Here is a 24245-nt window from a genome sequence, read left to right on the forward strand (position 1 = left end):
TTCATGATACAAGCGACAGCTGTGGCAGTTTGCTTTCCTGTCAAGCAAGATGTGGCGTTCGTCTGTGCCTTAATATGGATGAGCTTGTTAACGCCACCACTTGAAGTAAAAACAGTTGGTATCTCGAAAGGCGTGTAATGCTCTACACGCCAATAAGAAACCAATTTCCGGTCGGCGAGTAATCGAGAAACTGCAACTTCATCCCGGTTATCTGCAGGTGAGAAATGTGCCGTCACACGAGAGACTGCGTCTAACGCTAACATATGGGATTCATGGGTTTTCGACATTCTTGCTTTGTCCGCTTCGTTTTTTTATTGGACAACGCTGACAGTGAAAAATATGAAGACATTCTATGACGGTCGGTTGGAATGATCGTGGACGCGCTGGTGTGTGCTTACTGTTTGTGAGGGGGAAGGGGAGTTCCAGCATGCGCCTTACTCGACTGAGTCGTCTCGGTTAAGTTCGAGAAACTAGGTGTGTGACTTGTGCGTGTGGCTGCCGTCATTGTGCAAACCAGTTTGCAGACAAAACCCCACATACATGCCGCGCGTTGGCAGGCTATTATGCTCATGGAAAATTGTAATGTTCTTCTTCTCATGGTATGAAGTTACTACAACCAAACTTATGAAATCCCTTTCTACTTCGCTTGTATATTTTCTTTGTCGAGAGAGAGCACGGCCAATTCAGAGCCTCAGCTGCCACGGCGGTGCACGCAACCTAGAACAAGCGCTCCCCTTTTTCTACGTCGTGCGGCGCGCTAGGCATCTCGTGCATTTAGCGTTGAGGCGTGCTGAACCGTGGAGGTCCCTCTCGCGATTCTGTCGAATGGTGGCAGGGCCGCGATAAACACACTGCAACACGCACTTCCGGTGGCTTCTCGACAATCTCATCAGGCAGTTTCTTCGTAGACTGCAAACTCCTCTGTGCTTTGCGCACCATACTGCCTGTAAGATGGAACTCGCGCTCCGAGTCGTGCTGCTGACTTTTCTTGTGGCCGGCGTGGCGCCATGCGCCGCGTCTGAGGCTAGTGGACCAGAAACTGAGGCAGATTTCACTGTTACTATTAGCGAAAAAGGGGTGGAGGAAAACAGTCAGCGGGTTTTTTCGCTCGGACCTTCCGCATCTCTCCGTGTGGTTGACGAGAGCAACAGAGCCATCTTCCTGCCGCAGCCGACGACAGCCGAACAAGATACAGCGGCGCAATACAGTTTTGCGTACGTGTTTGAGAATGGGCACTGCAACTTTGAAAGAAAAGTTGCATTCACAGATGCTTTTCCGGGGTATTCACAACCATTGTGGGTTCGTACAGCTACTGAAGGAAGCATGATCAAGGCACCGCTTGAGAGAGCAGTTGCGACCTACACGTTTACTAACCCTCCTGCTGAGTATTTGAGTAAAGCGGTCAGTTTTTGTGTGCGGTTCACGACATCCTCCGCCGCGACGACAGCCACTACGACAGCGTCACCGACGACATCAGCCACCACGACAGCGTCACCGACGACATCAGCCACCACGACAGCATCACAGACGACATCAGCCACCACGACAGCATCACAGACGACATCAGCCACCACGACAGCGTCACAGACGACATCAGCCACCACGACAGCGTCACAGACGACGCCAGCAGTCACAACGTCGCAGGCACCAGCAGATCCTTCAGGTCCGTCAACGGACTCATCTGTCAGTGGAAGCTCGTCATCTGGGTCCGGTGGCAGTGGAGGCTCGGCACTCGGGACCGGCAACAGTGGGAGCTCACCTCCAGTACAGAACGGCCACGTGGGAAACAACAAATCAGGACTTCCCAACGCGGACAGCTCCGAAGAAATGCCGCAACGCGATAGACAAGAGAGCGATAGGGTGCCCGTTGAAAACGAGGAAGGAGGACAGGATGAGGATGGGACTGATGTGGACCCCTCTGAAACGAAGGCTCGCGCACCCGAACATCCACCCGCGCAACTGCAAAGTGGCACGCAGGGCGCTGCTGGCCAGTCACCAACTACTGGGGACCAACCCGCTGAAGGACAAATTACATCCGAGAAGCCAAAAACCGAATCACCCCTCTCCCCAAGCAGCATGGCATCGCCTAAGGAAGAAGCAGAAACCGCCAAGCCTTCAGAGCCGACAACATACCCAAGTGCATCCGTACGAACTACCGGCCAACCTGGTGCTGGTGGTGATAGTCAGAATCGCTTGAGGCGGCTTTCTGCGAGTGAGGTGAAATATTTGACGGTCATCGTGCACTCCAGCGCTGTGTTCTCTGTTCCGGGAAACTTGATGCTGTCAGCTGCTTTCTTGTCCATCCTAACATCCCTTCTGGTTGCCTAGTGAGGTTGCGTACAGATCGACTTAATGTGGCGTGTTACTCTCTGAGAGACCAAATGGATCGTGCAAAGTCTATAGCTACCCATGTTGGAGAGCCGGGAACAGTGTTTTTAGCCGGCAAAAAGCATGATGCCCAAACTTCTGAGGCCGCCGCGGAGGAGAAGTGTTGGATTTCAGTGCCTTACAGGAATAAGATTATTCCACATCAGTTATGCTATAGGCGCCCTTCTTGGGAGTGTATACAACGAGCTGAACTACTGCTTTCGATGGTGAAGACCTCTACTCACCGCATCCAAGTTCTATTGCACTATTCAAGACCATCATGTTAAGCGCATTGGTATCCAGCGTGTATCTGGAAAACAAAACTGGAGTACGATCAAGCCCCAGAAACCGCTTCTAAATACTCCTAAGAGCACAATATAACGTGGTTCCGGTCAACAAAGACCGTCAAGATTTAAACCAGTAGTCCACCTTGTAGTGCACATTCCTCAGAAAAAGGTAGTCTATATAAACCTAGGAATCCCACAAAATATACTCGCCAGAGAGAGCTTATAAATAATCTTGTCTCAGAAAATGATTGCAAAATCCGTGAATGTGGTTTTGCGATATTCTTAGCACTGGAGACTGCACTCGTCACCTTGCTCAATAGTGACTGAACGGCTTTGTGAACCACACCCCACCAGCTTGCTTTTGGGATCTGGCGCGGCACTCATGTGTTCCAACGTGGACCGCAGGCCAGTTTTACGTGAACCATACGTAACACAATCACGGTGAACCGGCATGCATTTCGTGCCCTGCAACTGACTGTCCGCGTGACCACGTTTGCCTCCTGCTCCGCATCTGTGAGTGGCTCAGACGGTGATCCTGATTCCAGTGTCACCACTAGCAGAGACGGAGTGGAACAGGACAGCCAACAGTTCTATCTGCTTGGACATTCCTCGATTCTGTGTGCTGTTGACGACAGCAACACAGGCACCCTGCACTCGCAACCCAGCTCTGCTGGCCAAGTTGCAGCGGCGGACTGCACATTCAAGTATGTGTTTGAGAAAGCACTGTAACGTTTAGCACTGCAGTACAAAGGCGCACTTCCCGGATACTCGCACTCATTGTTGGCCGACACCGCCCGTGAAGGTGGTGTGGAAAGGAAGCCTGAGTCAGCAGTTGCGAATCACACGTATGAATTTGCCAGTTAGCTATTTGAGTAGAGGTGTCAGCTTCTCGTTGTGGTTCACAACATCCCCGGTAGCGACAAACACCACAACAGCTTCATCGACATCGGTGTCATCAGCCTCAAGTGCGGCATCCTCGGACAATGCTACAGGCGCAGCACTGAATTCGTCAGCGGGCAACGAACCTCCAACAGTCCCGCCAAAGTAACCTAACATCAAGGTGGCAGGAAACAAAAGGCAAGGTAATAGCGGCCACGAATGCCGAAGTGGCAAACGCCACGGTCAAACGAAAGAATTATTCCACAGCCAAGGTTGGGTGTCTGATGTCATCTAGGAAGTCGCAGATGTATAATCGAGTAACATACAATCCTATCACAAGCAAAGGTTAAGGCACCGTTTTTTGTTTCGCATCCCCCTATTGCATTTCCCTTCAGCACAAAAACCGACAGGACATGACACCACAGCATCTCCCACATCGCGTCCCAGTATACCTCCACAGGCGAACCACCAACTGCTCGGCCATCCGTGTCCCCCCCACAACTCCACTCTTCCGGAGGGACTTCAGATAACAAAGATGCTGACGTCAAGTGTCATTGAGCTCGAGCCGGCTTCCCGACGCAGACTGCGCCACACTGAAGTATGTCACGGTCCCGCTGCAGTCGGCCCTTTGGGGTTTGCCAGCACGACTACTGACGCTGTCAGCTGATGTGTTGGCTCAAACAGCATCACAGAGTTCAATTTTAAACTGCTGACGAGCTGAGAATGGATGTGTATTCTTGAACTGTAACAGAACAGGGGCTCATGCAAACGCCCCTTTTGCAGGAGGCATAGTGCATCCGATTGTCATGCACATCTACGGCTGCGGAATACTGCGTTGTGTGCGCTTCCGCAACCAAAAGAATAACTTGATCTTCGAAGAATCTTACATCTCCTCACTGCCGTCTGAATCGACCAATTTCCTCTTCATTGTGTGGTGTCTGCGATGAAGATAAAACATAGCGTTACGGTGTGTCGGAGCGTCACGCACATGCTGATGTTCTTGTGTCAATGAAAGCCATGCTAGGTGACTTCTCTAGTGGACATTCTCAACACCATCTAATGGAGTACGATCAAGAAAGGAGGAAGACTTACATCGGAAGTCATGGCGTTGATGCAGCCCTCTACACCCACACATTCCCACACAACTCTCGTATTTGTCCGCGTTCTCCTCGCTACGAAAAAAGTGTCATAGTCAGCTCGTTCAGCGAAGCTGCGGCTTCCGCAAAAACACGGAATACTAGCTCGCTTTCGATTGTCCGGTAAGGTGACCCTCATTCTCTCAGCTGCAGCGCCCAGCCGGAAGAGCCGCCTCACGCGCTCCCCGTATTTTCTTGGCAAGTCGTACGCGGCATGTGCGCCTGTGCCTTTCATTGGCGCTCTAGCTACTCGAGGCAGCAGTGGGGAATAAATGGCAGGGCTGTCTGAAAAAATGCCGACATTCCGTTGAGTGACCGTTCGTTTTTTTATTTGTTTTGTTTGTTCGCGGTCCCCAAATCTCATCTACGACGCGGATCGCAACGCAGTCAAGATGGAGCATCAGGCGCTCCGTGCCGTGCTGCTGACATTCCTCGTGGCGACCGTGGTGCCCTGCGCCGCGTCTGACGCCAATGGACCAGAACGTGAACCGGACTTCATTGTAACCATTGGACCCAAAGGCGTGGAGGAAAATACTCAACAGGTGTTTTTTCTCGGCCCTTCCGCAACTCTCCGTGTGGCTGACGAGAGCGGTAAAGCCATCTTTCTGCCGCAACCGGCATCGCCTGACCAGGATACGGAGCCAAGCTACAATCTTGCTTATGTGTATGAGAATGGTCACTGCAATTTTGAAAAGATACTCTCGTACAAAGACGCTTTTCCTGGTTTCCCGCGGCAAGGGTGGGTCCGTACTGTGTCTAACGGGAGCACTCTCGGTAAGTCGCCTGGGAACAGTTTTCCGATCTACACATTCACGAATCCTCCTGCTGAGTATTTGACAGGAGTAGTCAGTTTTTGTGTTAGGTTTACAGCGCCCTTCGCAGTGACAACCACCACAACCATGTCACCGACAACAGCAACAGTGACACCTACCTTTCCCGCAACACCCACTCACGATGATTCGGCTCCGTCAACTGAGAGTGGAGGCTCATCATCTCAGGGCGGTGACAGTGAATCTGCGCTTCCTGGGGCTGGTGGCGGTGGAGTGTCACCAGAAGAGCCCCATGGCGATGCTGCCCCACCGTCTGCGCCCGATGGAGATGGTGGCTCATCAAGCTCAGGCGAAAACAGTCAACCGCAACAAACTCCGACATTGCCGCCGCAAGCCGACAACGGAGACGGGACGCCCAGCGGTTCAGAAGACAGCCAGAATTCGCCTGAAGACAACGCCGAGGGAGCGGAGGGAGGCGGTGACGATGGTTCTGCTGGCTCCTCGCAAGGGGAAACTGGCCCATCCGGGCAGCAGACACAGACTGATAGCCCTGACATTCAGTCAACCTCCTCGGGTGACGAACCTGCTAAAAACGAACTCCCACAAGGCGTGACGAATAATGTGTCTCCCACCCCATCAGACGTCTCAGTGACTTCTCCTGGAAAAGACCAAGAACAGATTCAAGCTTCCGGGTCACTAACGCTGGAAGCCGGATCTGTCGATATTTCTGCACAGGGCAGTGATGTTGCTGCAGGCGGCGCACGATTGAGGCGGCTCTCTGATACAGACGTCTCAACAGAGAAATATCTTACAATTGTCGTGCACTCCGCTGCTTGGTGTTTGTCAGCGGGGTCACTGGGGTTGTCAGCTGCTGTATTGTCCATGACAGGAGCGCTTCTGTCCAGCGTTTCAGTCTGAGGCGTAATAACGGGTGCACATTATATCGACTGTCAAGCCCAGTGGTGTATACAAACAAAACCAGGTTTCACTGGGGAGTGTCAGGTACCATTCATCAACCTACCAAGCAGCAGGTAGCCTGAATCCTTACGGAGAAGGCTAAAGCGATCTCGTTCAATATGCCTGCCTTTGCGTTTTCGGAACTCATCACCTGTCTCAAACAACCTATGTTCTTTTAGACGCCAGTCGGGGAACAGAAAATCAGTCGACAAATTACTGAATGATTGCAACTTCAACACCGTTGCCGACATGCGAGAAATGCTGCAGCGAGTGTGAGATACTGTATACTCATAGCTAATGTTAGTGTGAGTTTTTCTACACCGACTGATTCGTCTAATCCCTCATTAACTCACCAGTGCTGACGAAGATGACAATATTACCTCATGGCGTTGCCTTGGAATGATTTTGAAGCTTTTGTTGAATGCTAAGCGGTGGGAAGGGGTCACTCAAGGCCGTGTAGCTCTCTACTTCAAGTAGCTTAACAGGGAGAAATACTGGGCGTACAACGTGTTCGACAGGTTTTCTCATGGCAGCGGCTCTGCTGCAGACCAGTGGCCATTGTGTGAGCGCACGCTGCTGCCAAGACACACATTTTCAGATACGTGTTCCATGTTGCATGCAGTTTTTTTGAATGCTGAACGTTGTGACCTTCGGATCACACTCTATCTTTTCCTGCGTCGTTCTAAACCAAAGCGATCTGTCATCGCTCTCCATACTCGCCTTATCTGTTGGGCAGTGTGAGCAACTCTGCCAGACCTGCGACGATTTAGGCATGCCGGAACAACCGCTCTCTTTCTTGCCATTGGGTGGCGTCCTTGGTCCGCCGCAATACATCATGTTGGCGCGTGGAGCACTGACGGTTACAGTCGCAACTTTGTTGAGTAAATGAGTTGGAATGATCACGACCAGTCGGCAAGGCCTTCGTCCGATTAGAACTCTGCATGTATTCACATATGCGAGAAACTCACCTTCTTCCGACAAACTGGCCAGAAGCCTCAGCCGCTCTGTCAGCGATGTCACGAACTTGCATTGACTGTTCAGTGCTTTCTCCACTGAGCAATTCTGACTACGAAAATCATGTGAAACCATCACGTTTCGGGTTTCTGAAGCGCTCCCTGGTGTGACAGGGTACTTATGTTTAAGAGATAGGGACGCCGTGGGTTCCATTGGTGACTGTTTGTACACCGTTCATTCAACCGTACACTTTTATAGGATGTGATCGAGGAAAAGTCGCAAATAAAAAATTCTTAGAGGGTCACAGTGTCCACGCACCGCTCCGGTTCAACGCATTTCCGCAAGCGCGTCGCAGTTCGTTTGTATTTTTATTATTCACGTACAACTTGTCACATTCAGCTTCATTTGACTTGCGAGGCCTGCCTCCAGACAAGCGGAATTCAGTTTTGACTTCGCCTTCCGCTATTGGGCAAGGTAACCTTTCCTTCTCTCTAGTGCAGCGCGGAGCCAGAAGGGCCACCTCGTGCGCTCCCTTTGTCCGTGATAGAACGGCTAGGCGGCATGTGCATGTGACTTTCACCTGCTGCGGGCTGCAGTTGCGACTGCATGGGAGAGCTGGCTCAATATGGACCTGTTTTACCTCGGAGTACCACCTAGAAGTTTATTTGCTTTGTCTCATCTTTGAACCACAACGCATTCGTGCTGCGGGGAACGAAACACGTCGATGATGGAGCGGCAGGCGCTCCGTGCCGTGTTGCTGGCTTTCTTGGTGGCCACTGTGTTTGCTTCTGACGCCAGTGGGTCGGAGACCGAGCCAGACTTTACTATTACTATAAGCAAAACCGGCGTGAAGCAAGACACTGAGCAAACTTTTTCGCTGGGACCTTCCTCGAGTCTTCGGGTTGTCGACCAGAGCCACAAAGCGGTCCTTCTACCCGAAGCCGAAGAAGAGGCGGAGCACGACAGCCGCGCGTATGCCTTTGAGAATGGCCAGTGCAACTTCAAAAAAACAATCGCCTACAGAGACGCATTTCCCGGTTACTCCCAGCCACTCTGGGTCCGTTCCTCTTCTCAGGGTATCGGGGTCGAACGGTCGCCCCCGGAGTCGGCGGCGTACTACACGTTCACGAATCCTCCTGCTGAGTTTTTGAGTCAAAGGGTTAGTTTCTGTGTACGGTTCGCGACGCCTTCCGCTGGGACAACGTTGACTACTACCACGTCGCCAACGACGACAGCAGCGGAAATAACATCGAAGCCCGTAGAATCAACTGATAGCACGCCATCTGACCCCCCCTCCAGTGATGGCTCGTCACCTCCTTCTGGCGGCGATTCAGACTCGTCGTCTGGGCCCGGCACGAACGACGGATCTGGATCTGGGACGCATAACGATGAAGGTTCGCCTGAAAGGCCAACGGGGCCAGGGCAATCCTCGCCTGATCCGCAGTCTCAGGCCCCACCACAAAACCAAGGGCCACCACAGCCTCCGGCACAAGAGGGGGCGCCGGAAGACCATCGGCCTTCGACACCGGTGCAGCGTCCCGACAATTCATCAACGGAGCCGCCTACTCAAGGAGACAACGAGGAAGGTGTCACTGAACAAAGCGACAAGGATAAAAATGAGGAACTTGGTGAAAACAACGTTGACTCCACGGAGCACGGTGTTCCGTCAGCGGAGCCTGAAGCCGACTCGGAGCAGAAAGGGCCTGAGAGCGATGCTGCCCATCTACCTTCCTCGAATGATCAACTGAGTCAAAATCAAAGTTTACCAGGCATCAGTAACGGCGCATCCCCTACCCCAACACAGGGCACGCCCGAGTTTGACGGGAAGGAACAGACTCAAGTTCAAACTCCCAGGTCGAACACAGCAACTCAGAGAATGACTGTCGAGGGCGCAGCCCAAAACAATTCTGCTGCTGAGGGCAGCACGCGCTTGAGACGGCTCTCTGATGCAGACACTTCAGCAGTGAAGTATCTGACGATTGTCGTGCACTCCAGCGCTTGCGGTTTGGCAGCCGCAACGTTGTCAGCCTCAGCTGCTTTGTTGTCCATACTTGCGTCCCTTCTTTCCACCTCTTAGTTAAGGCAAGGAATAGAGTCGATTCCGGTGCGTCACAAGTCAGTCGGCCGAGATGTTAATGCGCGCCCCGTCACGCCTCGGTAGTGATTCGTGGATCCACCTAAAGAGATGTGCCCTGGTACGTCGTCGATCGGCACTGCCAATGCCTCTCTTGAAGCTATCAAAAAGTGGGCCATGTATCTCAAACAAATAAATTATATTCGACGCTAGTCGGTTAGTCGGCTCCCCGTCGACATGAAAGTGGGCAGCTGGAACCTCAGATTTGGTGCGAGCATGAGGGAATTATGGAGTCGCTCGTGCGACTGTCTACAGCGCTGCCTCTTGTGACTGGTGTTTCTTCTACATTGCTCACGTTGGCCAAATTGTGGTTCATTTGGGAACGCTAACGAGGAAGATCACAGGATCATCCTACGGCAGGGTCCTTCGACCGTTTTTGGACGCCTTGTTGACTGATGACGGTGGTAACGAGCAGGAAGGATGTCGTAGTCGTCGATATCGACTAGGTAAATACAGGGGAGACCGGGACGACAACGTGTTGGAGAGCTTTGCTCATGGCCACGGTGCGGGTCCAGACGTGTGGACAATGTGTTCGTGCACACTGCTGGTTACACGCCCTCCCAAATAATTGTTTCATGCTGTCTGAAGTTTTCCGGAATGCTGAACAAGTTCGAACTTTGGCTTATGATACACTTTACCATGCATCACTCTAAAGCAAATATATGTGTTATCGGTCTTCGTAATCTCCCTCCTCTTGTAGGCAGTGTCACACCCCCCCCCTCACTCCCTTTTCTGATTCAGGCAAACCGCTACACGTGCTCCTTATCTTGGCACTGAGTGACGCTTGGCAGTACGTGATGTAACATGCTGGCTGTAGATGCAATTGCTACTGTATTGAATAATGGATGGAAAGCTGCCGCGAATGTTACTAGCCATATGAAGGCTTGCTTGATTAATCAGGTCTACACACTAGTTGAGGACATCGCATACAGTCGACAAGAGAAAAAGCATGCTCTCTGAGCGATCCGAACTTCACATGTGTACACATATGCGGCAAATACACCCTTTTTGAGGCATTGTCTAGAGGCGTCAGCTCTGCCACCCACATCCAGGCCGTATTTTGGTTGACCCCTTCTGTACTCACTGAGCAATTTTGACGAGAAGGACGGAGAGAGAACACCATACAACGGTCTTTTGAATCGCTCCCTGATGTGGCAATCTACTTGCGTCTGAGGGATAAAGGCGCCGCGAGTGCTGCTGCTGAGTTTCTGTACACACGAATATCGTGTGCAATCGAGGAAATACCGCAGTCGCCAGCTGGGTAGGCGGTCACTGCCATAATGCAGCTCTCGGGCCCCACATATTCCCATCATTATGTCAGCTCCTGACCGCATTACATACTGCCACAAAAGCAGAGTGTCGGGTTAAGCTCCGTTTCCAGATCTGCGGGGGCATCTCCATGTAGAAAACTACCGGGCCACTTTCGATTGTCCGGTAACGTGACCCTCATTCTCTCAGCTGCAGCGCCCAGCCGGAAGACCCGCCTCACGCGCTCCCCATGTTTTCTTGGCTCAAGTCGGTGGCACCCTACGCCGCATGTGCGCCTGTGCCTTTCATTGGCGCTCTAGCTACTCGAGGCTGCAGTGGGGATTAAATGACAGGGCAGCCTGAAAAAATGCCGACATTCCGTTGATTGACCGTTCGTTTTTTTATTTGTTTTGTTTGTTCGCGGTCCCCAAATCTCATCTACGACGCGGATCGCAACGCAGTCAAGATGGAGCATCAGGCGCTCCGTGCCGTGCTGCTGACATTCCTCGTGGCGACCGTGGTGCCCTGCGCCGCGTCTGACGCCAATGGACCAGAACGTGAACCGGACTTCATTGTAACCATTGGACCCAAAGGCGTGGAGGAAAATACTCAACAGGTGTTTTTTCTCGGCCCTTCCGCAACTCTCCGTGTGGCTGACGAGAGCGGTAAAGCCATCTTTCTGCCGCAACCGGCATCGCCTGACCAGGATACGGAGCCAAGCTACAATCTTGCTTATGTGTATGAGAATGGTCACTGCAATTTTGCAAAAACTCTGGCGTACAGAGACGCGTTTCCCGGCTATTCGCGTCCATTATGGGTCCGCTCCTCAGCTCAGGTAGGGAGGGGTGATGGACTGCCTGCCGGAACAGTTGCGAACTACACGCTTACAAATCCTCCGGCCGACTCTATGAGTGGAGGTGTCAGTTTCTGCGTGCGGTTCACGAAATCCGCCGCAGCGACAACGACGACCACGACCAAGGCACCGACAGAAGCGGCAGATTCCACGACAAAGTCCTCAGAGTCCACTGAAGGCTCTTCAACCGGCCCCACTGACAGTAGTGGCTCGTCGTCTCAGTCCGGTGGCGGTTCAGACTCGTCGTCTCCGTCCGGTGGCGGTTCAGACTCGTCGTCTGACTCCGGCGAGGTTTCAGACTCAGGAGGTGGGTCTGGCGGCAGTGGAAGCTCATCTCAAGAACAAAATAACCGAGTGCAACGGGAGCCACCTCTCAATCATGTGCCAAAACCGGAGGTCAATGTACAACCGCAACTCCAGCAACAAAGAGGATCCAACACACCAGAACTCCCCGATACAAAGATTTCCTCAAAAGGCCAGCCTGCCGGTGAGGGAGGCCAGCAGGATCTGACTTCAGAAGACGACAATGGTAAAGGCGTGTATTCAGGTGCAAGCAGTGATGCCTCTTCAGAGGGTGCTGTTGCCTCACCAGGGCCTGAAGCTGAACCGGAGAACGGGGTGTCTGAGAACTCTGTTTTCCATCCACTTTCCTCGGGTGAGGCAGTGACTCAAGACCAAGGCTCACAAGAAAGCACTAGCACCGCGGCTGTCCCCTCGGTGGAAGGAATATCCACTTCCGAAATTGTAGAACGGAACGAAACTCAAGCTTCCGAGATGACAGCATCTCAAACTACATCTGTCGGCACGCCTGGCAAGAACGGTGCCGTTGCTGCAGGTGGTGCGCGCTTGAGACGGCTGTCAGATAAGGACGCTTCAGCGGTGAAATATCTAACGATCGTCGTGCACTCCGCTGCGTGGGGCTTGTCAGCAGGGTCACTGATGGCCTCAGCTGTTGTGTTGTCCATAACGGTAACATTTCTTTCCAGCGTTTAAGTGAGAGAAATAATAGTGAATGAATGAAGACTATATTGCCTGCAATGATTGCTAATCCCAGGGACACATACGAACGTAATCAATTCGTGTTGACGGGGCGTCAGATGCCGCGTATATCCACCGGTCCGCCAGTGGAATGAACATCTGCGGCCGAGGTCAAAAGCTTTCGTTGAGTTATCCTGCATTGGTGCAATCAAAATTCCACGAAATGTCTAAAACAACCTAATCCTCTTTGGCCAGTCGAGTTACAGACTTCTGGTTGGCAAGCAACTGACTCACTGCAACTTCGTATCGGCTACAGACATACGAGGAAGGGGGCAACGGTAGGAGCCTGTCTCTAACCACAACCTCTGGTATTGTTGTTTCATCTACGTGGCTTGCTCCGTGTAACACTTTGTCTGTTGCGTAACGCTGACGAAGGTGACCAGATCATCCAATCAGGTTGCTTTGAAACGATTCTGCGTCCTTTGATGTGCAGTGCGTGTGGTAAAAAGGCAATTAAGCTTCTGTGGTTGCCTCTGTTAATTGATATGATTCGAGCGAAACTGGGACAACACTGTATTTGACAGTTTCGTTCATGGCCACGGTGCTGCTGCACACCAGTCGCCACTGAGTTTGTTCGTATCGCTACCTACACACATTCCCAGATAACTCTTCATGTTATCTGCATTGTTTCTGACTACTAACTACGTGTGACTTTTGGATCCTACACCTCTGGCCTGTTTCACCAAAAATGAGCGAAATCCGTTTCCGCCCTCCGCACTCTCCCTCCTAATCTTTTCGGCAGATTCACAAAGCCCGTTCATCCTTGCGCCGATCCAGGAAAGCCGCCACATGCGCTCCCTCTCCTCCCATGACGTCGCACGCATTGTGTCACGTGATATATTATGGTAGCGCCTCGAGAACTGGATTTAGCAGTCGTGACTTTGATGAAAAAAGATGGAAGGCTGTCTCGAAATCTAGAGGCTATGTGGAGACGTGATACTTCAGGGTCTACCCTAACTTGCACACGAATCGACAAACGTCGCCTCAAGTCGACAGGCCCTCTGAGGGAACTTCATTTGTGTACGCCGATATGAGAAATACATCATTATTCGTCACTGCCTAGAAGTCTCAGCTCTTTCATCCTCACCTCGACCGTTAGTTGAGTGACCGCTTGTTCATTCGTCGAGCAATTCGAACGATAAGGGTGAAGAGATCCCAGCATGTGACGGTAAGTTTAATTGCTATGTGGTCTGGCAGTGTTCTTGTGCTTGCTAAACAGACAAGCGATGTATGCTAGTAGTGAGTTTCTCTACACAGTTTCTTCGGGGACGCTCGAAGGAAAAGCGTAGTTGACACATCGGTCGGCGGTCGCCCTAATGATGCGGCCGTCTGGCCCCACACATACCCAAATCTATGTTTCGTCGTCTTCTATTTTCTCTCTCACAAGAAGAAAGCGTCGCATTTAGCTCCATTTGATGGGCCAGGTCTTCGGTCGAAGTAACAGAATTCGGTTTCCCCTTCCGTTGTCGGACACAGTAACTCTCTTCCCCCGACACGCGACGCCAAGCGAGGAGAACCGCCCCATGCGCTCCCTTTCTTTGCCTCGGAAAGGAGCGCTGGGCGGCGTGTGCATGTGGCTTTCATTAACACCCTGGGAATTGCAGGCTGGAGTAGCGGATAAACGAGGTGGTAGGCTGAGTGAGTTCCGACTTTTCCTCAGAAACCATTTGACGTTTCAGTTCATTAGTTCGTTATTGCCTCACAGACCGTTTCTATCACGTGGACTGAAGCACATCGAATATGGAGCGTCAGGCGCTCCGTGGTTTGATCCTGTTTCTCATCGTGGTCGCCTTGATGCCTTGCGCCGCGTCTGAGGTCGATGGATCAAAGATTCAGACAGATTTCATTGTTACCATTGGCGAAAAAGGAGTGGAAGAGAACATCGAACAGGTTTTTTCTCTCGGTCCCTCTGCAACGCTTCGAGTTGTCGACGAGAGCAACAAGGCCATTCTGCTGCCTGAACGGAGCGCTGCCACCGAGGGAACAGCGGCAGGATACACCGTCGCATATGCGTTTGAGAACGGGCGTTGTAACTTTGGAAAACAAGTCGCGTACAAAGATGCATTTCTCGGATATGCACAACCAGTATGGGTTCACGCCCTACCTGATGCTGGCGCGGAAGGAAAGCCTGTGGCAGTAGTTTCAAACTACACGTTCACGAATCCTCCTGTAGAGTATTTAAGTGGTGGGGTGAGTTTCTGTGTGCGGTTCACGACGTCCCCCTCAGCGACAAGTACAACCACGACCACGTCGCCGACAACTCTGCCAGTAATATCAACACAGCCAGCACAGCCAACTCCCAATGCTGATGTAGAGAACAACACCACGCACGCCGACTCAGATGCCCCGTCAAGTGGGTCAAGTAGCGAACCAGGCAGTCGACCATCGACAGAGGAGACGCAAGATGGATCTGACGGGTCTCAGTCTTCTCCAGGAACTCCACAACAGGAGTTGGAAACCAAAATAGGAGAAGGGAAGGAAAATGAAGATGGTGGTCTTCCGAAAGAACCTGGACATGTCGAGGCAAATGAGGTTGTCACCCGCGCGCCGCAGTCTGCCACAGGATCGTCGGTTCCAACCGTTCCCATGGTCGATTTACGTTCTCAACATGGCGCGACTCACCATGCGGTTGACGCTGATGGTCACGGTCGCCTCAGGCGCCTTTCTGGCGCTGATGATTCAGAAGTGAAATACTTGACGATTGTCGTACATTCTGCTGCTTGCGGTTCTGCAGCGGGTACCTTTATGGTATCGGCCGTTGTGTCGACCATAACAGCCACGCTGCTGTCCACTTGCTACTTCTGAAAGGGGCTGGACTACATGTTGACCGTTACAGTGCTGCATGATTAAGAGTGTTTTTTAACGCGCGCAAAACTTCTTGAAATTATACGTCCTAATGAAGCGTGCTTATGTTGGATGGGCAATAAAGTGTTTTTTCGGCTATTCCTGTTCCCCCATGCCAGTGGAATGTTCAATGGATTTCCGGCCCTATTCAGAAGGCCGGTGGCTCAAAGGCAAAGATTCCTTGGTCCACATTGACTAATGGAAACTTGCAGCTCAGCTGGTTGGGGACATAATCAGGCAACGTTAATGCCACTTTGACCATGGCATGAACACTCCACAAACAAAGCGAGGCCACGTAAAATTTTTGTTTGCGACAGAGCAAGAAACAGTTGTCTGCTCCTTTGAAGCATGCGACCGGAACGTTCCACTCAGCAACAGATAATTCAGGTCCCTGAACACCGCAGTACTAGCTAAGGCGCTTCACCTAGACGATTCCGTAGAATTCCCACCTTCGAACTGTCACACCGCAGCCACCATTAACATATCACTGCACCGTGCAGGGTTCTACACTTTACTTCCACAGTAGGATTATCAAAATATAATGCTGATGTACAGGAGACGCCATCATCGTTCCGCTTCCTAATCAGAATCTACTGTTCCAAAGATCGAGGACAGTACCCAACACCTATCTACACAACGTTCTCTAGCAACCGACGTATTGGTCCAGCACTGGTAGCTCTCGAATCAACACTACTGAACCATTCATCTCTGTAGTCGAATCCATTGACTTTTTCTGTCCCTCAGTAACACGGGAACGTATGCTGTCGGCACAGAATATTCAGTCGGTCGTGAAAATCGGTGGAACGTAGAATTTAAAAAGCGTCTAATTACTGCGTGGTACATGATTTGAGAAGACACAACAAAAAGGTGGCGACCGACAATTGGGTATGCATTCGCTCTATTTTGGCTTGTTGGCACTTGCATAATCAAGGACTCCCTTGTTCAAGCAAAATGGATTGGTTGTCCCATCAGAAACCAGCGTTTGTCTGCGGTGCACTGTTTTTGCGGCGTGATGTTTGGACGAACAAACGGGGAAACAATCTGTTTGGAGGCAAAGAAGAGAAAGACACGTACTTCCCGCGTTTTGGTTTTGCGTTGGCTCTTTGCCATCGTCAATCGATTGAAATCCTAGACCGCAGGGCTTCCGACCTGCGATTTTCTCACAGCGAAACACCGTCTCCCGTGCCGAAGGTGGAACGAGACAAGACGACAATAATCACGAAACATAACATGTACGCACAACTCATGAGAAAAAAGAACATGTGTTGTTTCCGCCCGAAAGCGCAACAGAGAACGGGATGCAGCAATTTATGTACATGTGCACGAAACAATTACGGGCAAGAAGATTATGTTCGACTCCTCTTCTCCAACCAGCATTTTCCATCGGTTACATGAAGTGCACACCAACAAGCACAAAAACGGGACTGCACAGACCCCAATGCACCTGTGGTTCCCCTTTAAAAACAGATAGAAACCCACCCCCCGCGTGTGACCCTTTGCCTACGCGATGCTGTGGGGTAGAAACGTTTCAAAAACATTTAGTGAATTTGTCACATCCGTATACACGGTTCTATGAGCAGATTCCGTTCAAACATGCACGTATACGAATACGTAATCATGCTGCTCGGTGAGCCTCAACGGACACGCTCCGTTTCTGGTGTGTCTTGGCAAAAAGCAAAAGTCCCTCCACATCAGCAGAAGAAAGAGTTAGTGGCTTTTGACGTTTCCCTCCGACTGGTTTCTCTTCCTTTAATTGAGGCCGTGTCCGGGGTACTGCTGCCTGAGCGTGACCGCGCGCTGGGACGCCTGAGACATTGGTTCGCCCTCTCTATGAGCAGATGCTACTCTCTGGCCTGCTCTTCCTGGCGTTTCGCTCCGTACAGCCGCTTGATAAAGCGCCGTTTCGTCCAACCCTCCCATAACGCCCATTAACTGAGCCCTGTCTGCTTTCATTCCACCCCAGAAGCCTGCGTCCACGGTCGCCGGGTTTCCAGGCTGGGCAATCGAAGGCATCCCTGCCAGAGCCCCGACACCCTGAAGGGGAACGCCACCTAGAGCGGCAGCTGCCTCTTCTGGCGTCGAATACACGCCGAATTTCTTTGCGTACTCTTCGAGGTGCGCGATCGAGATTTGCTCCAGCTGAGCCTGGACCTGTTGTAGATTTCCGACCTGCTGCTTGCCGAGCTGGGGTCGCGGGACATCCTGGAAGGACGACACACGAATGCGATACTCCTGGGTGTCCTCGCGAGCACTCGAAGTCGAAGAAGAGTTTGTAGCACCTGGTGCTGCTTGTGGTTGTCCAAAAAATGGGGACACCTGTGTAGGTGCAGCACCTGCGAAACACAGAGCAAGAAACCAAGGGGAAACACCGTGAACATGGTAGCAGCAGCAAATCGATATTTCGCGTTGGTCGGCTGAATGTCCAAAGAAAAGGTGAGCTGCCTACGCAGTGACCGATTTACATACGTCTTCCCGTATGCATTACCTAGATGGACTTCGGCGGCTCTCTCCATCAGTCCGGGACTAGTCGTCATCGCTGCGTCGCCAGTCTCCGCTGCATGCGATCTCTCCGGTTGCTTCCGTCCTAACACGGCGGCTACAGCGCTGGCGGCAGGTCGCTGGTAGACATTCGTCATCGAGTACGTGCTGGTAGGGGGCGTGTGAGGCGACTGAAAGCCTTCGTGGTGAAGCGTCTCCCCACAGAAGGCACCAGACTGTGCTCGGGTCTCAGCAGGTAGCATCTGGGAAGTAGGTGCTCTTGGAAGGCAGACGCCAGTCGATGTCGACGGCATTGTGTTACAGTAGAGGGCAGCAGACATTCCGGCAGGTGTGGTGCCAGGACCTGAGGCTACCATCATAGGGGATCCCGAGTAGACTGCACCGGTAGGAACTGGTAGGTTTTGTGGCATCTCGGGGAGGTTGAGGTGCTGCAGAGAGCCGTGAAGCGGTCGGCTGGTCAAGCATTCACTCTGGCGTATCTGTGCGACTGTCTCATTTTGTGTCGGCGTCGGCTGTGCCTCCAGCGCAACCTGGTTCTTGCTTTCCTCTTTGCTCGGCTCATCGTTCTCGCCTTCCTCTTCCTTCCAAAAACCGAAGGCCCCTGCGAGCAGCTTCCCGGCCTGACGAAGTGGGTTCACGAGAGACATGCTCCGGGTGCTTGCAGCAGGCGCTCCTCCTCCGGTATTGTGGCTGCCTGCAGGGGCTCTGGTGCGGCGAAACATATCGCGGCTCTCCGACATGCTCAGCGTCTGGAGTCCCGGCCGGAGGGGTGCAGGCCCTGCGGGCGGGGAGTTAGTTGGAACCGCATTGGGAGGGAGATGCGACAGCTGTTGCCCCCGGGGAGTGGTAGCTGCTGGTAGGACAGCGAGGCTCGCGCCCATGCCCTCTCGCAAGCCCTTCATTCCCTCCTGTTGAGAGGTCATTGCCGGCAGCTGCTGGCCCTCCAGACGCATGTGAGCAGACTGCATGCGTGAGTCCTGAGAGGGGTATCCGTGAGGAAACGGAGAAGCCTGTGGCCGCATGACTTCCATTCCGGGCACCATTCCCGGCGAGGCTCCTGTAACGTTTCGTCGGGTATCCGGGGAAATGGAACAGACCGCTTCGGCTTCGGAGGTAACGAGGTGGTTTTGGACTTGCGCCGAATAACTGCCGTTCTGCTGATGGCCCATCAAGAGGTGCATTCCCGAGGGTTGCGCTGCAGGTGCATGCAAACCGCGCGCAGTCTGTGAGCCAGCCATCTGGCCGGCGGCAGATCCGGTTTGATCTGCCTGGAGATCCTTTGTTTCTGAAGCGGCATCTCCAGATAGAGCCGCATTTGGCAAGATGCTGGTGAGGGAAGGTGGAATCAGAGCGCCACCGAACGTCGCGGCAGAAACAGCAGCCTGTGCTGCGGATGTCGCTTGCGCCACGGCAAATTCCTCCGCTCTTTTCGCAGCTTCCGCTGCCAGAGTCGCTGTCTTTTGTATTTGCATCTCAGCCGCGAGCTCGGCCGCTCGGGCTCCGTCCGGAAGATGGGCAGGGTCGGTCACCAGCGTCCCATCGGGGTAACGATAAGTCACTGACACTTGCGCCGCGGGGCCAGCAGTCCCGGGCACCGAGACAGAACGGGAAGCGCTTCCGGAGACGGGGACCCCCTCAGGGGATTGGGCGATTTGGAGAACGGTGGAATAAGGAATACCCAAAGCTTCTGCTTCTTGCGGTGTCATCTTCTGGAGACGTGCACGAGCGGCAGCGGCAGCCTTTGCCTCTTCTGCTTTCGCTTGAGCCTCAATCTCCATGCGACGGAGTTGGATGATATCCGTCTCCAGTTCGTTGCGCATGTTGTGCATGCATTTGGAAACCAGCTGCGAAAAGAAAGCACGCGAATGGTGGCGAGGGGACGTTTCAAAGACGAACATCTGGCTGGAAGAATCTAAGAGATGGTACCCTAAAAGACCTAGCTGCCTCGATTCCGGATTACCTGAACATGCGAATCCTCCCAGTCAACAGAAGACACACGACTTGCTTCCAGGAGTTTCACCAATCTCCATCCAGCATAGTAAATAACGATCAAAACAAAGACATTCCGTTTCATACTCATGCTTCATGTTTTGTGTTTGATTTCCATCGTACCGCATTAGCCTGCTCGAGACTGATGTTCTTCTCGGCCGCAAGGCTCTTGGTCAGAGCATACTGATACGCTTCAAGAGTCCGGGAATAGCCCGCCACCGCCACTGCCGGCGCAAACCGTTGGCTGGTGGTCTCCATTTCTGCATATGCTTTCTTCGCAAGCGTGAGGAGCGCGCGGCACGTGCACCGGCGTGTAAACTCGTGGAGTGGACTCTTTGCGAGGTTCTTGCATTTCTTGTCCAAACCTGGATGCACCGCACACAGACACACTCACGTTAGGAAACAACTGGATACTTACAATCGGAGGTAGCTGGCGGCAAGACTCGCGACCTGAAAGCCTTCCTTTTGCATGTTTCGACCACAACTCATGGCTAATGAGGAAGCTGTCGCCACCCTGAATTCTGGGCGGCAGCCTTACTTCGAATGTTCCCTTCGAGAAGATCAACAGCATCAAGCAGGCGGACAATATCGTCTCCGTTGTGGTTCTCCAAGATACTCAGAATAAGAGGACTTGGCACGTGCTCCGTCACTGACCCTCTGGCGTCGCGACATTGGGCTTTGAGTTGATCGAAGACGGACGTCAAAAGGGATTTGCTCATTCCTGTCGCTGAGAGCGAAGACATCAAACGGGGAATGATCGTGGAGTGAAGAGAGCTTAGATATGGGCACTCAGGCAAGAGCACTTCCCACAGATAACCTCATCTGAATTTTGCTCTTCACAACGGCACTTGCTTACCAGATGTCATTTTTTATCGGTGACCTGCACATCCATCAACTTTTTTTAAAAAAACGTAAGAGACGCACAGACCACCGAACGGAAGACCAGTTGATGCGTAGACAGGATCGAATATCTTCCCTCTTTACCTGGGTGATAGAACGCTGCGAGGAAACTTTCTCTCGTGATTTCCGGCCCTGGAATGTTGAGTAGATCAACCAAACGTTGCTTCCATGATGGCCTTCGATGCGATGTGTTGCGACGTTCCTGTGTCTTTTTCGCGTCGTGAGTGTCATCGCTGAACCCGCGGGCAGCGGCTGAACTACCTTGCACAAGAATTTTCTTCTGGCTGCTGCTTGGGCGCATTTCAGTTCGTTGCTTATCCGCCATGTTTCCAGAAATGCTGTTCTGCGCCTGTTCATGGTGCATTTGAGCTGAGCTCTGCTTGCTTGGGGCCCCGAGCTGCCTGCGTTCGGCCTCCTTTTTAGTTTGGTCGAGTTGTTGCTCCATCGCTTGAGTTTCTTGTTGTTTCTGATAGATGGACTGCAGCTGGTACTGTGCGGCCATCATCACTTCGGCTTGGCCACTCTCCCTTGATTGTTCGATCACGCCCTGGATCTGCTCTGCCGCTTTGGCCAGAGCAATCCGGCGGTGTTCTAGTGCTGCGATTGTCGCGGAGTTCTCACGTTCCTCTTCATTTAGAGCGTGCAACGACTTCTCAACTTCCTGACGCGAAAGACCTTCCCGCTCGCCTGTGAGTCCGCCTGCTGTGCCTACCCCCCCAGCACGCGGGTCCGTCGTCACCGGTTCACACGTCGAATGCCTAGTTGCTGCGCTTTGCTGCCGGCTGCTTTGCTCCGAGTGTGCATCGGCGGTTCCATTCATCTTGTGCAAAGTTGAAAAAGAAGATGCCGATGCCGAATTTTCTGTTACCTTCCGCAGGAAACTCGAATATTTGCTGTCTGCGTTGCTGCCTTGAGCCGTAGCGTCGATCTGGCACGCGGCGGGAAGGCGGCTGTCCAAGACATCGGAGTTGACAGGCAACGCTTCCATTTTCGACAGGTCCTTCTGTTTAAAGTGGCATAAGCTGAAAAGGAATTATCAGCACGGAGTTAAAAACTTGAATTAATTCTCTTCTGCGCGCGGCAGCTCTCTCAGACCAGGATGTTCTCCAGACCTTGTAGGAGATTCCTGACCCACCAAACGGCAGCAGCTCTGCTTGGGCTAGCGGAGTCGGCTGATGGAGTTCGATCACTCGTGGTTTGACGGGGCTTTTTCCACGACGAGAATAAAAGGAAGACAGAGAATTCCCCTCAGGCACAAATGGAAATCCAGATATGAATACGACAACGGGGAAAATGAACGTAAACTACGGTAGCGTGGGTACCCTCACTCTCTGGCGCCAGCGTGTCTTGAACAACGAACAGCTTGTAGGGGGCTTTTGCGATGAGACGCAACTGCACGTCGACTGCGAATTTCTGAGCGGAAGAAAATCTTTTTCGTGAGTACACCAAGGCAGAACTGCACCACTGTCTATTCAGGATGTACGCATCCGTCTGAAAGAAAAAGGGTCCAAAAGCTGCAAACAAGAGCTAGGAAACCCGACAGATGTCTTGACAAAACACCACTTGCACAAGAGTGTGGCAGCTCCAACCGCAACGACGCGCAGCCAGGCAGCTTCTCGCAGATGCCGCGAAAATGCGAGTGCTTGGGAGTTTTCGATGAACTCGCAGCTAGCCTGCGTGCAGGTCAGGCCTGGAAACACCTCGAAATTTAGTCGTTTATCAGATTTCAAGGTGACGTCCGACAAAAGACGCCTTACGAGGTGATCGGGGGTTGAGTATAGTTTTCTCTCAAACCCCTTCACTCATCAGACAGAGCGATTCAGCGCAGCACAAATTACCGAGAAGTTATGCGCAGTCGCGAGAAATCTGAAACCATGTCACCTCAGTGACTCGGTTAATCGCTTCTGGAAGTCTTTCTGTTGCACATTTATCGTCGCTAGCGCATTCGAAGCCCCGTAGGCACACGGGAAGTATAGATGCAAATTGTGGAAAGACAGAAGACAAGTTAGACATGAATGCTGTGTAAGCTGCAGCAGCAATGCAGCTTGTCTCTCAGAGAGCTTTGACTCGCTTTGCAGGACCCCAGCCCATATGAAGGTGCCATTGATTTCAGCGACTTGCAGACACATCCGGCAGAAAAGTATTTTTGTTTAACAGGCTTCCCATTTTGAATTTGGCCGCATTACACGTTTATCGTAGATGGTTGAGCACGCACAACAGATGTGGTGGTCAGAGTGTATCCACATTGTTGTGGAGAAATAAATGCCCTTGAACCCCCAGTGTCGGCATGCTGTCAGCCATATTGGTTCTCGCTACAAGAACAATTTGCCTGATCATGAATGTGACGTGATTATTGCAAGTGTGAATATTTGAATATGCCTCCGGGCGATATTTCAGCGTGGCGTTCATGTACCCAGCTCTCCTCGTGAATCGCATCACACGGGGCACAGCTCCTTCGATGGTGGAAGCATATTGCTCTTCTCAAACTATCTATCGTTGGGTAGGTATTTTGGATGGCCAATCGTGCGCCAAAGTCTGCTGATGGTTAGTCACTGACTGTTATCGGCATATGGCACGCGTTAAGGTGCTCCACGTTGCTTCCATTTTCGAACATAAGAAATCCGAATTGACAGTTACTCTAAAGCCAGAATGACATGCCGCTGGTGCAGGAGAAACCCACAAAGATTCTCGCCCACATGTGCCGGGCCTGTTTCAATCGTTCACGTGTGTAGAACAAAACTAGACCAGTCTACAAGTGAGGCGGAGTTGATAAAACGGTGTGGTAGTGTAAGGTGATCTGCCCAATGTTGCAGAATTATGGCATTCACCGGCCACCTTGCGAAAAACGTCTGCGGTGGCATTTTGTATAATTGCACTGGATACGTTAATATGCGTAAATACAGAATTACTTTTCCAATTTTTTCGCTAAGCGAATTACCTGCGTGCTTTGGCATGCATGGACATGTTACATTAAATGTGTACACCTGTGCGCTGTACGAGCCCCTCTTGTTGTGCCAAACGCATGGAGGAATGCATGTGAACTAGGTCGCTACATGAGCCAACCAAAGACAAACTTATTGCTAGCTGTCCCAGTGGTCGAACACAGTGCGCTCTTGATATCAAGTCGTTACCGGACTTCGTGACTGCCATTTTCAAGGGTCGGCATCCCACATATCCACCCGGATTTGGGGTTGGACGAGTGCGCGACATAAGGAGCGACACCATTTGTCACAGCTCAGGCTTGTGATATACGACGAACCGGAGGAGTTTCCTGCCAAACGTTGCTCTCTGAAAAAGCGGCACTATGGCTTGCTCACGAAGAACGACACTTGAGAACGTTCGTGGCATCAATAGGAGTTCCCTACACATATGCTCTCCGTTGACTCTGCT

General features: G+C 52.1%; 6 protein-coding genes across 6 annotated transcripts; 5 read left to right on the plus strand and 1 right to left on the minus strand.

The window, feature by feature from the left end:
• Window positions 1-181: 181 nt before the first annotated feature.
• On the plus strand, window positions 182-2328 carry TGME49_243150 (Toxoplasma gondii family A protein; the record flags this gene model as incomplete). Its single annotated transcript, XM_002366774.2, has 1 exon — window positions 182-2328. Exon 1 carries the CDS (start codon window positions 952-954, stop codon window positions 2326-2328), a length of 1377 nt encoding a protein of 458 aa, XP_002366815.1. The 5' UTR covers window positions 182-951.
• A 2733-nt stretch (window positions 2329-5061) lies between these two features.
• On the plus strand, window positions 5062-7508 carry TGME49_243160 (Toxoplasma gondii family A protein; the record flags this gene model as incomplete). Its single annotated transcript, XM_002366775.2, has 1 exon — window positions 5062-7508. The coding sequence occupies one exon, from the start codon at window positions 5062-5064 to the stop codon at window positions 6355-6357; it is 1296 nt and encodes a 431-aa protein (XP_002366816.1). The 3' UTR covers window positions 6358-7508.
• A 153-nt stretch (window positions 7509-7661) lies between these two features.
• On the plus strand, window positions 7662-10125 carry TGME49_243170 (Toxoplasma gondii family A protein). Its single transcript, XM_002366776.2, has one exon. It carries the CDS (start codon window positions 8075-8077, stop codon window positions 9425-9427), a length of 1353 nt encoding a protein of 450 aa, XP_002366817.2. The 5' UTR covers window positions 7662-8074; the 3' UTR covers window positions 9428-10125.
• A 193-nt stretch (window positions 10126-10318) lies between these two features.
• TGME49_243180 (Toxoplasma gondii family A protein) lies at window positions 10319-12638 on the plus strand. The gene has a single exon (XM_002366777.2). It carries the CDS (start codon window positions 11199-11201, stop codon window positions 12576-12578), a length of 1380 nt encoding a protein of 459 aa, XP_002366818.1. The 5' UTR covers window positions 10319-11198; the 3' UTR covers window positions 12579-12638.
• A 1663-nt stretch (window positions 12639-14301) lies between these two features.
• On the plus strand, window positions 14302-16102 carry TGME49_243190 (Toxoplasma gondii family A protein). Its single transcript, XM_002366778.2, has one exon. It carries the CDS (start codon window positions 14364-14366, stop codon window positions 15426-15428), a length of 1065 nt encoding a protein of 354 aa, XP_002366819.1. The 5' UTR covers window positions 14302-14363; the 3' UTR covers window positions 15429-16102.
• TGME49_243200 (hypothetical protein) lies at window positions 15677-22591 on the minus strand. Its single transcript, XM_002366779.2, has 5 exons — window positions 20940-22591; window positions 20494-20682; window positions 20079-20320; window positions 17953-19810; window positions 15677-17800 (listed from the first exon to the last, which is right to left on the minus strand). The coding sequence occupies exons 1-5, from the start codon at window positions 21841-21843 to the stop codon at window positions 17217-17219; spliced, it is 3777 nt and encodes a 1258-aa protein (XP_002366820.1). The 5' UTR covers window positions 21844-22591; the 3' UTR covers window positions 15677-17216.
• Window positions 22592-24245: the final 1654 nt, after the last annotated feature.

The sequence above is a fragment of the Toxoplasma gondii genome, chromosome VI (genome assembly GCF_000006565.2).
Source record: "Toxoplasma gondii ME49 chromosome VI, whole genome shotgun sequence".
Taxonomy (NCBI): domain Eukaryota; phylum Apicomplexa; class Conoidasida; order Eucoccidiorida; family Sarcocystidae; genus Toxoplasma; species Toxoplasma gondii.

Excerpts from the sequence above, each read along its gene's own strand:
- TGME49_243170 (XM_002366776.2), top strand. The coding sequence starts at position 8,075 with ATGATGGAGCGGCAGGCGCTCCGTGCCGTGTTGCTGGCTTTCTTGGTG.
- TGME49_243180 (XM_002366777.2), top strand. The coding sequence starts at position 11,199 with ATGGAGCATCAGGCGCTCCGTGCCGTGCTGCTGACATTCCTCGTGGCG.
- TGME49_243190 (XM_002366778.2), top strand. The coding sequence starts at position 14,364 with ATGGAGCGTCAGGCGCTCCGTGGTTTGATCCTGTTTCTCATCGTGGTC.
- TGME49_243200 (XM_002366779.2), bottom strand. The coding sequence starts at position 21,843 with ATGGAAGCGTTGCCTGTCAACTCCGATGTCTTGGACAGCCGCCTTCCC. Across the intron at positions 19,811-20,078 it reads GTCTCGAGCAGGCTAATGCG|CTGGTTTCCAAATGCATGCA; the intron begins GTACGATGGAAA and ends TTCTTTTCGCAG. Across the intron at positions 17,801-17,952 it reads AGCCGCCGAAGTCCATCTAG|GTGCTGCACCTACACAGGTG; the intron begins GTAATGCATACG and ends TGTGTTTCGCAG.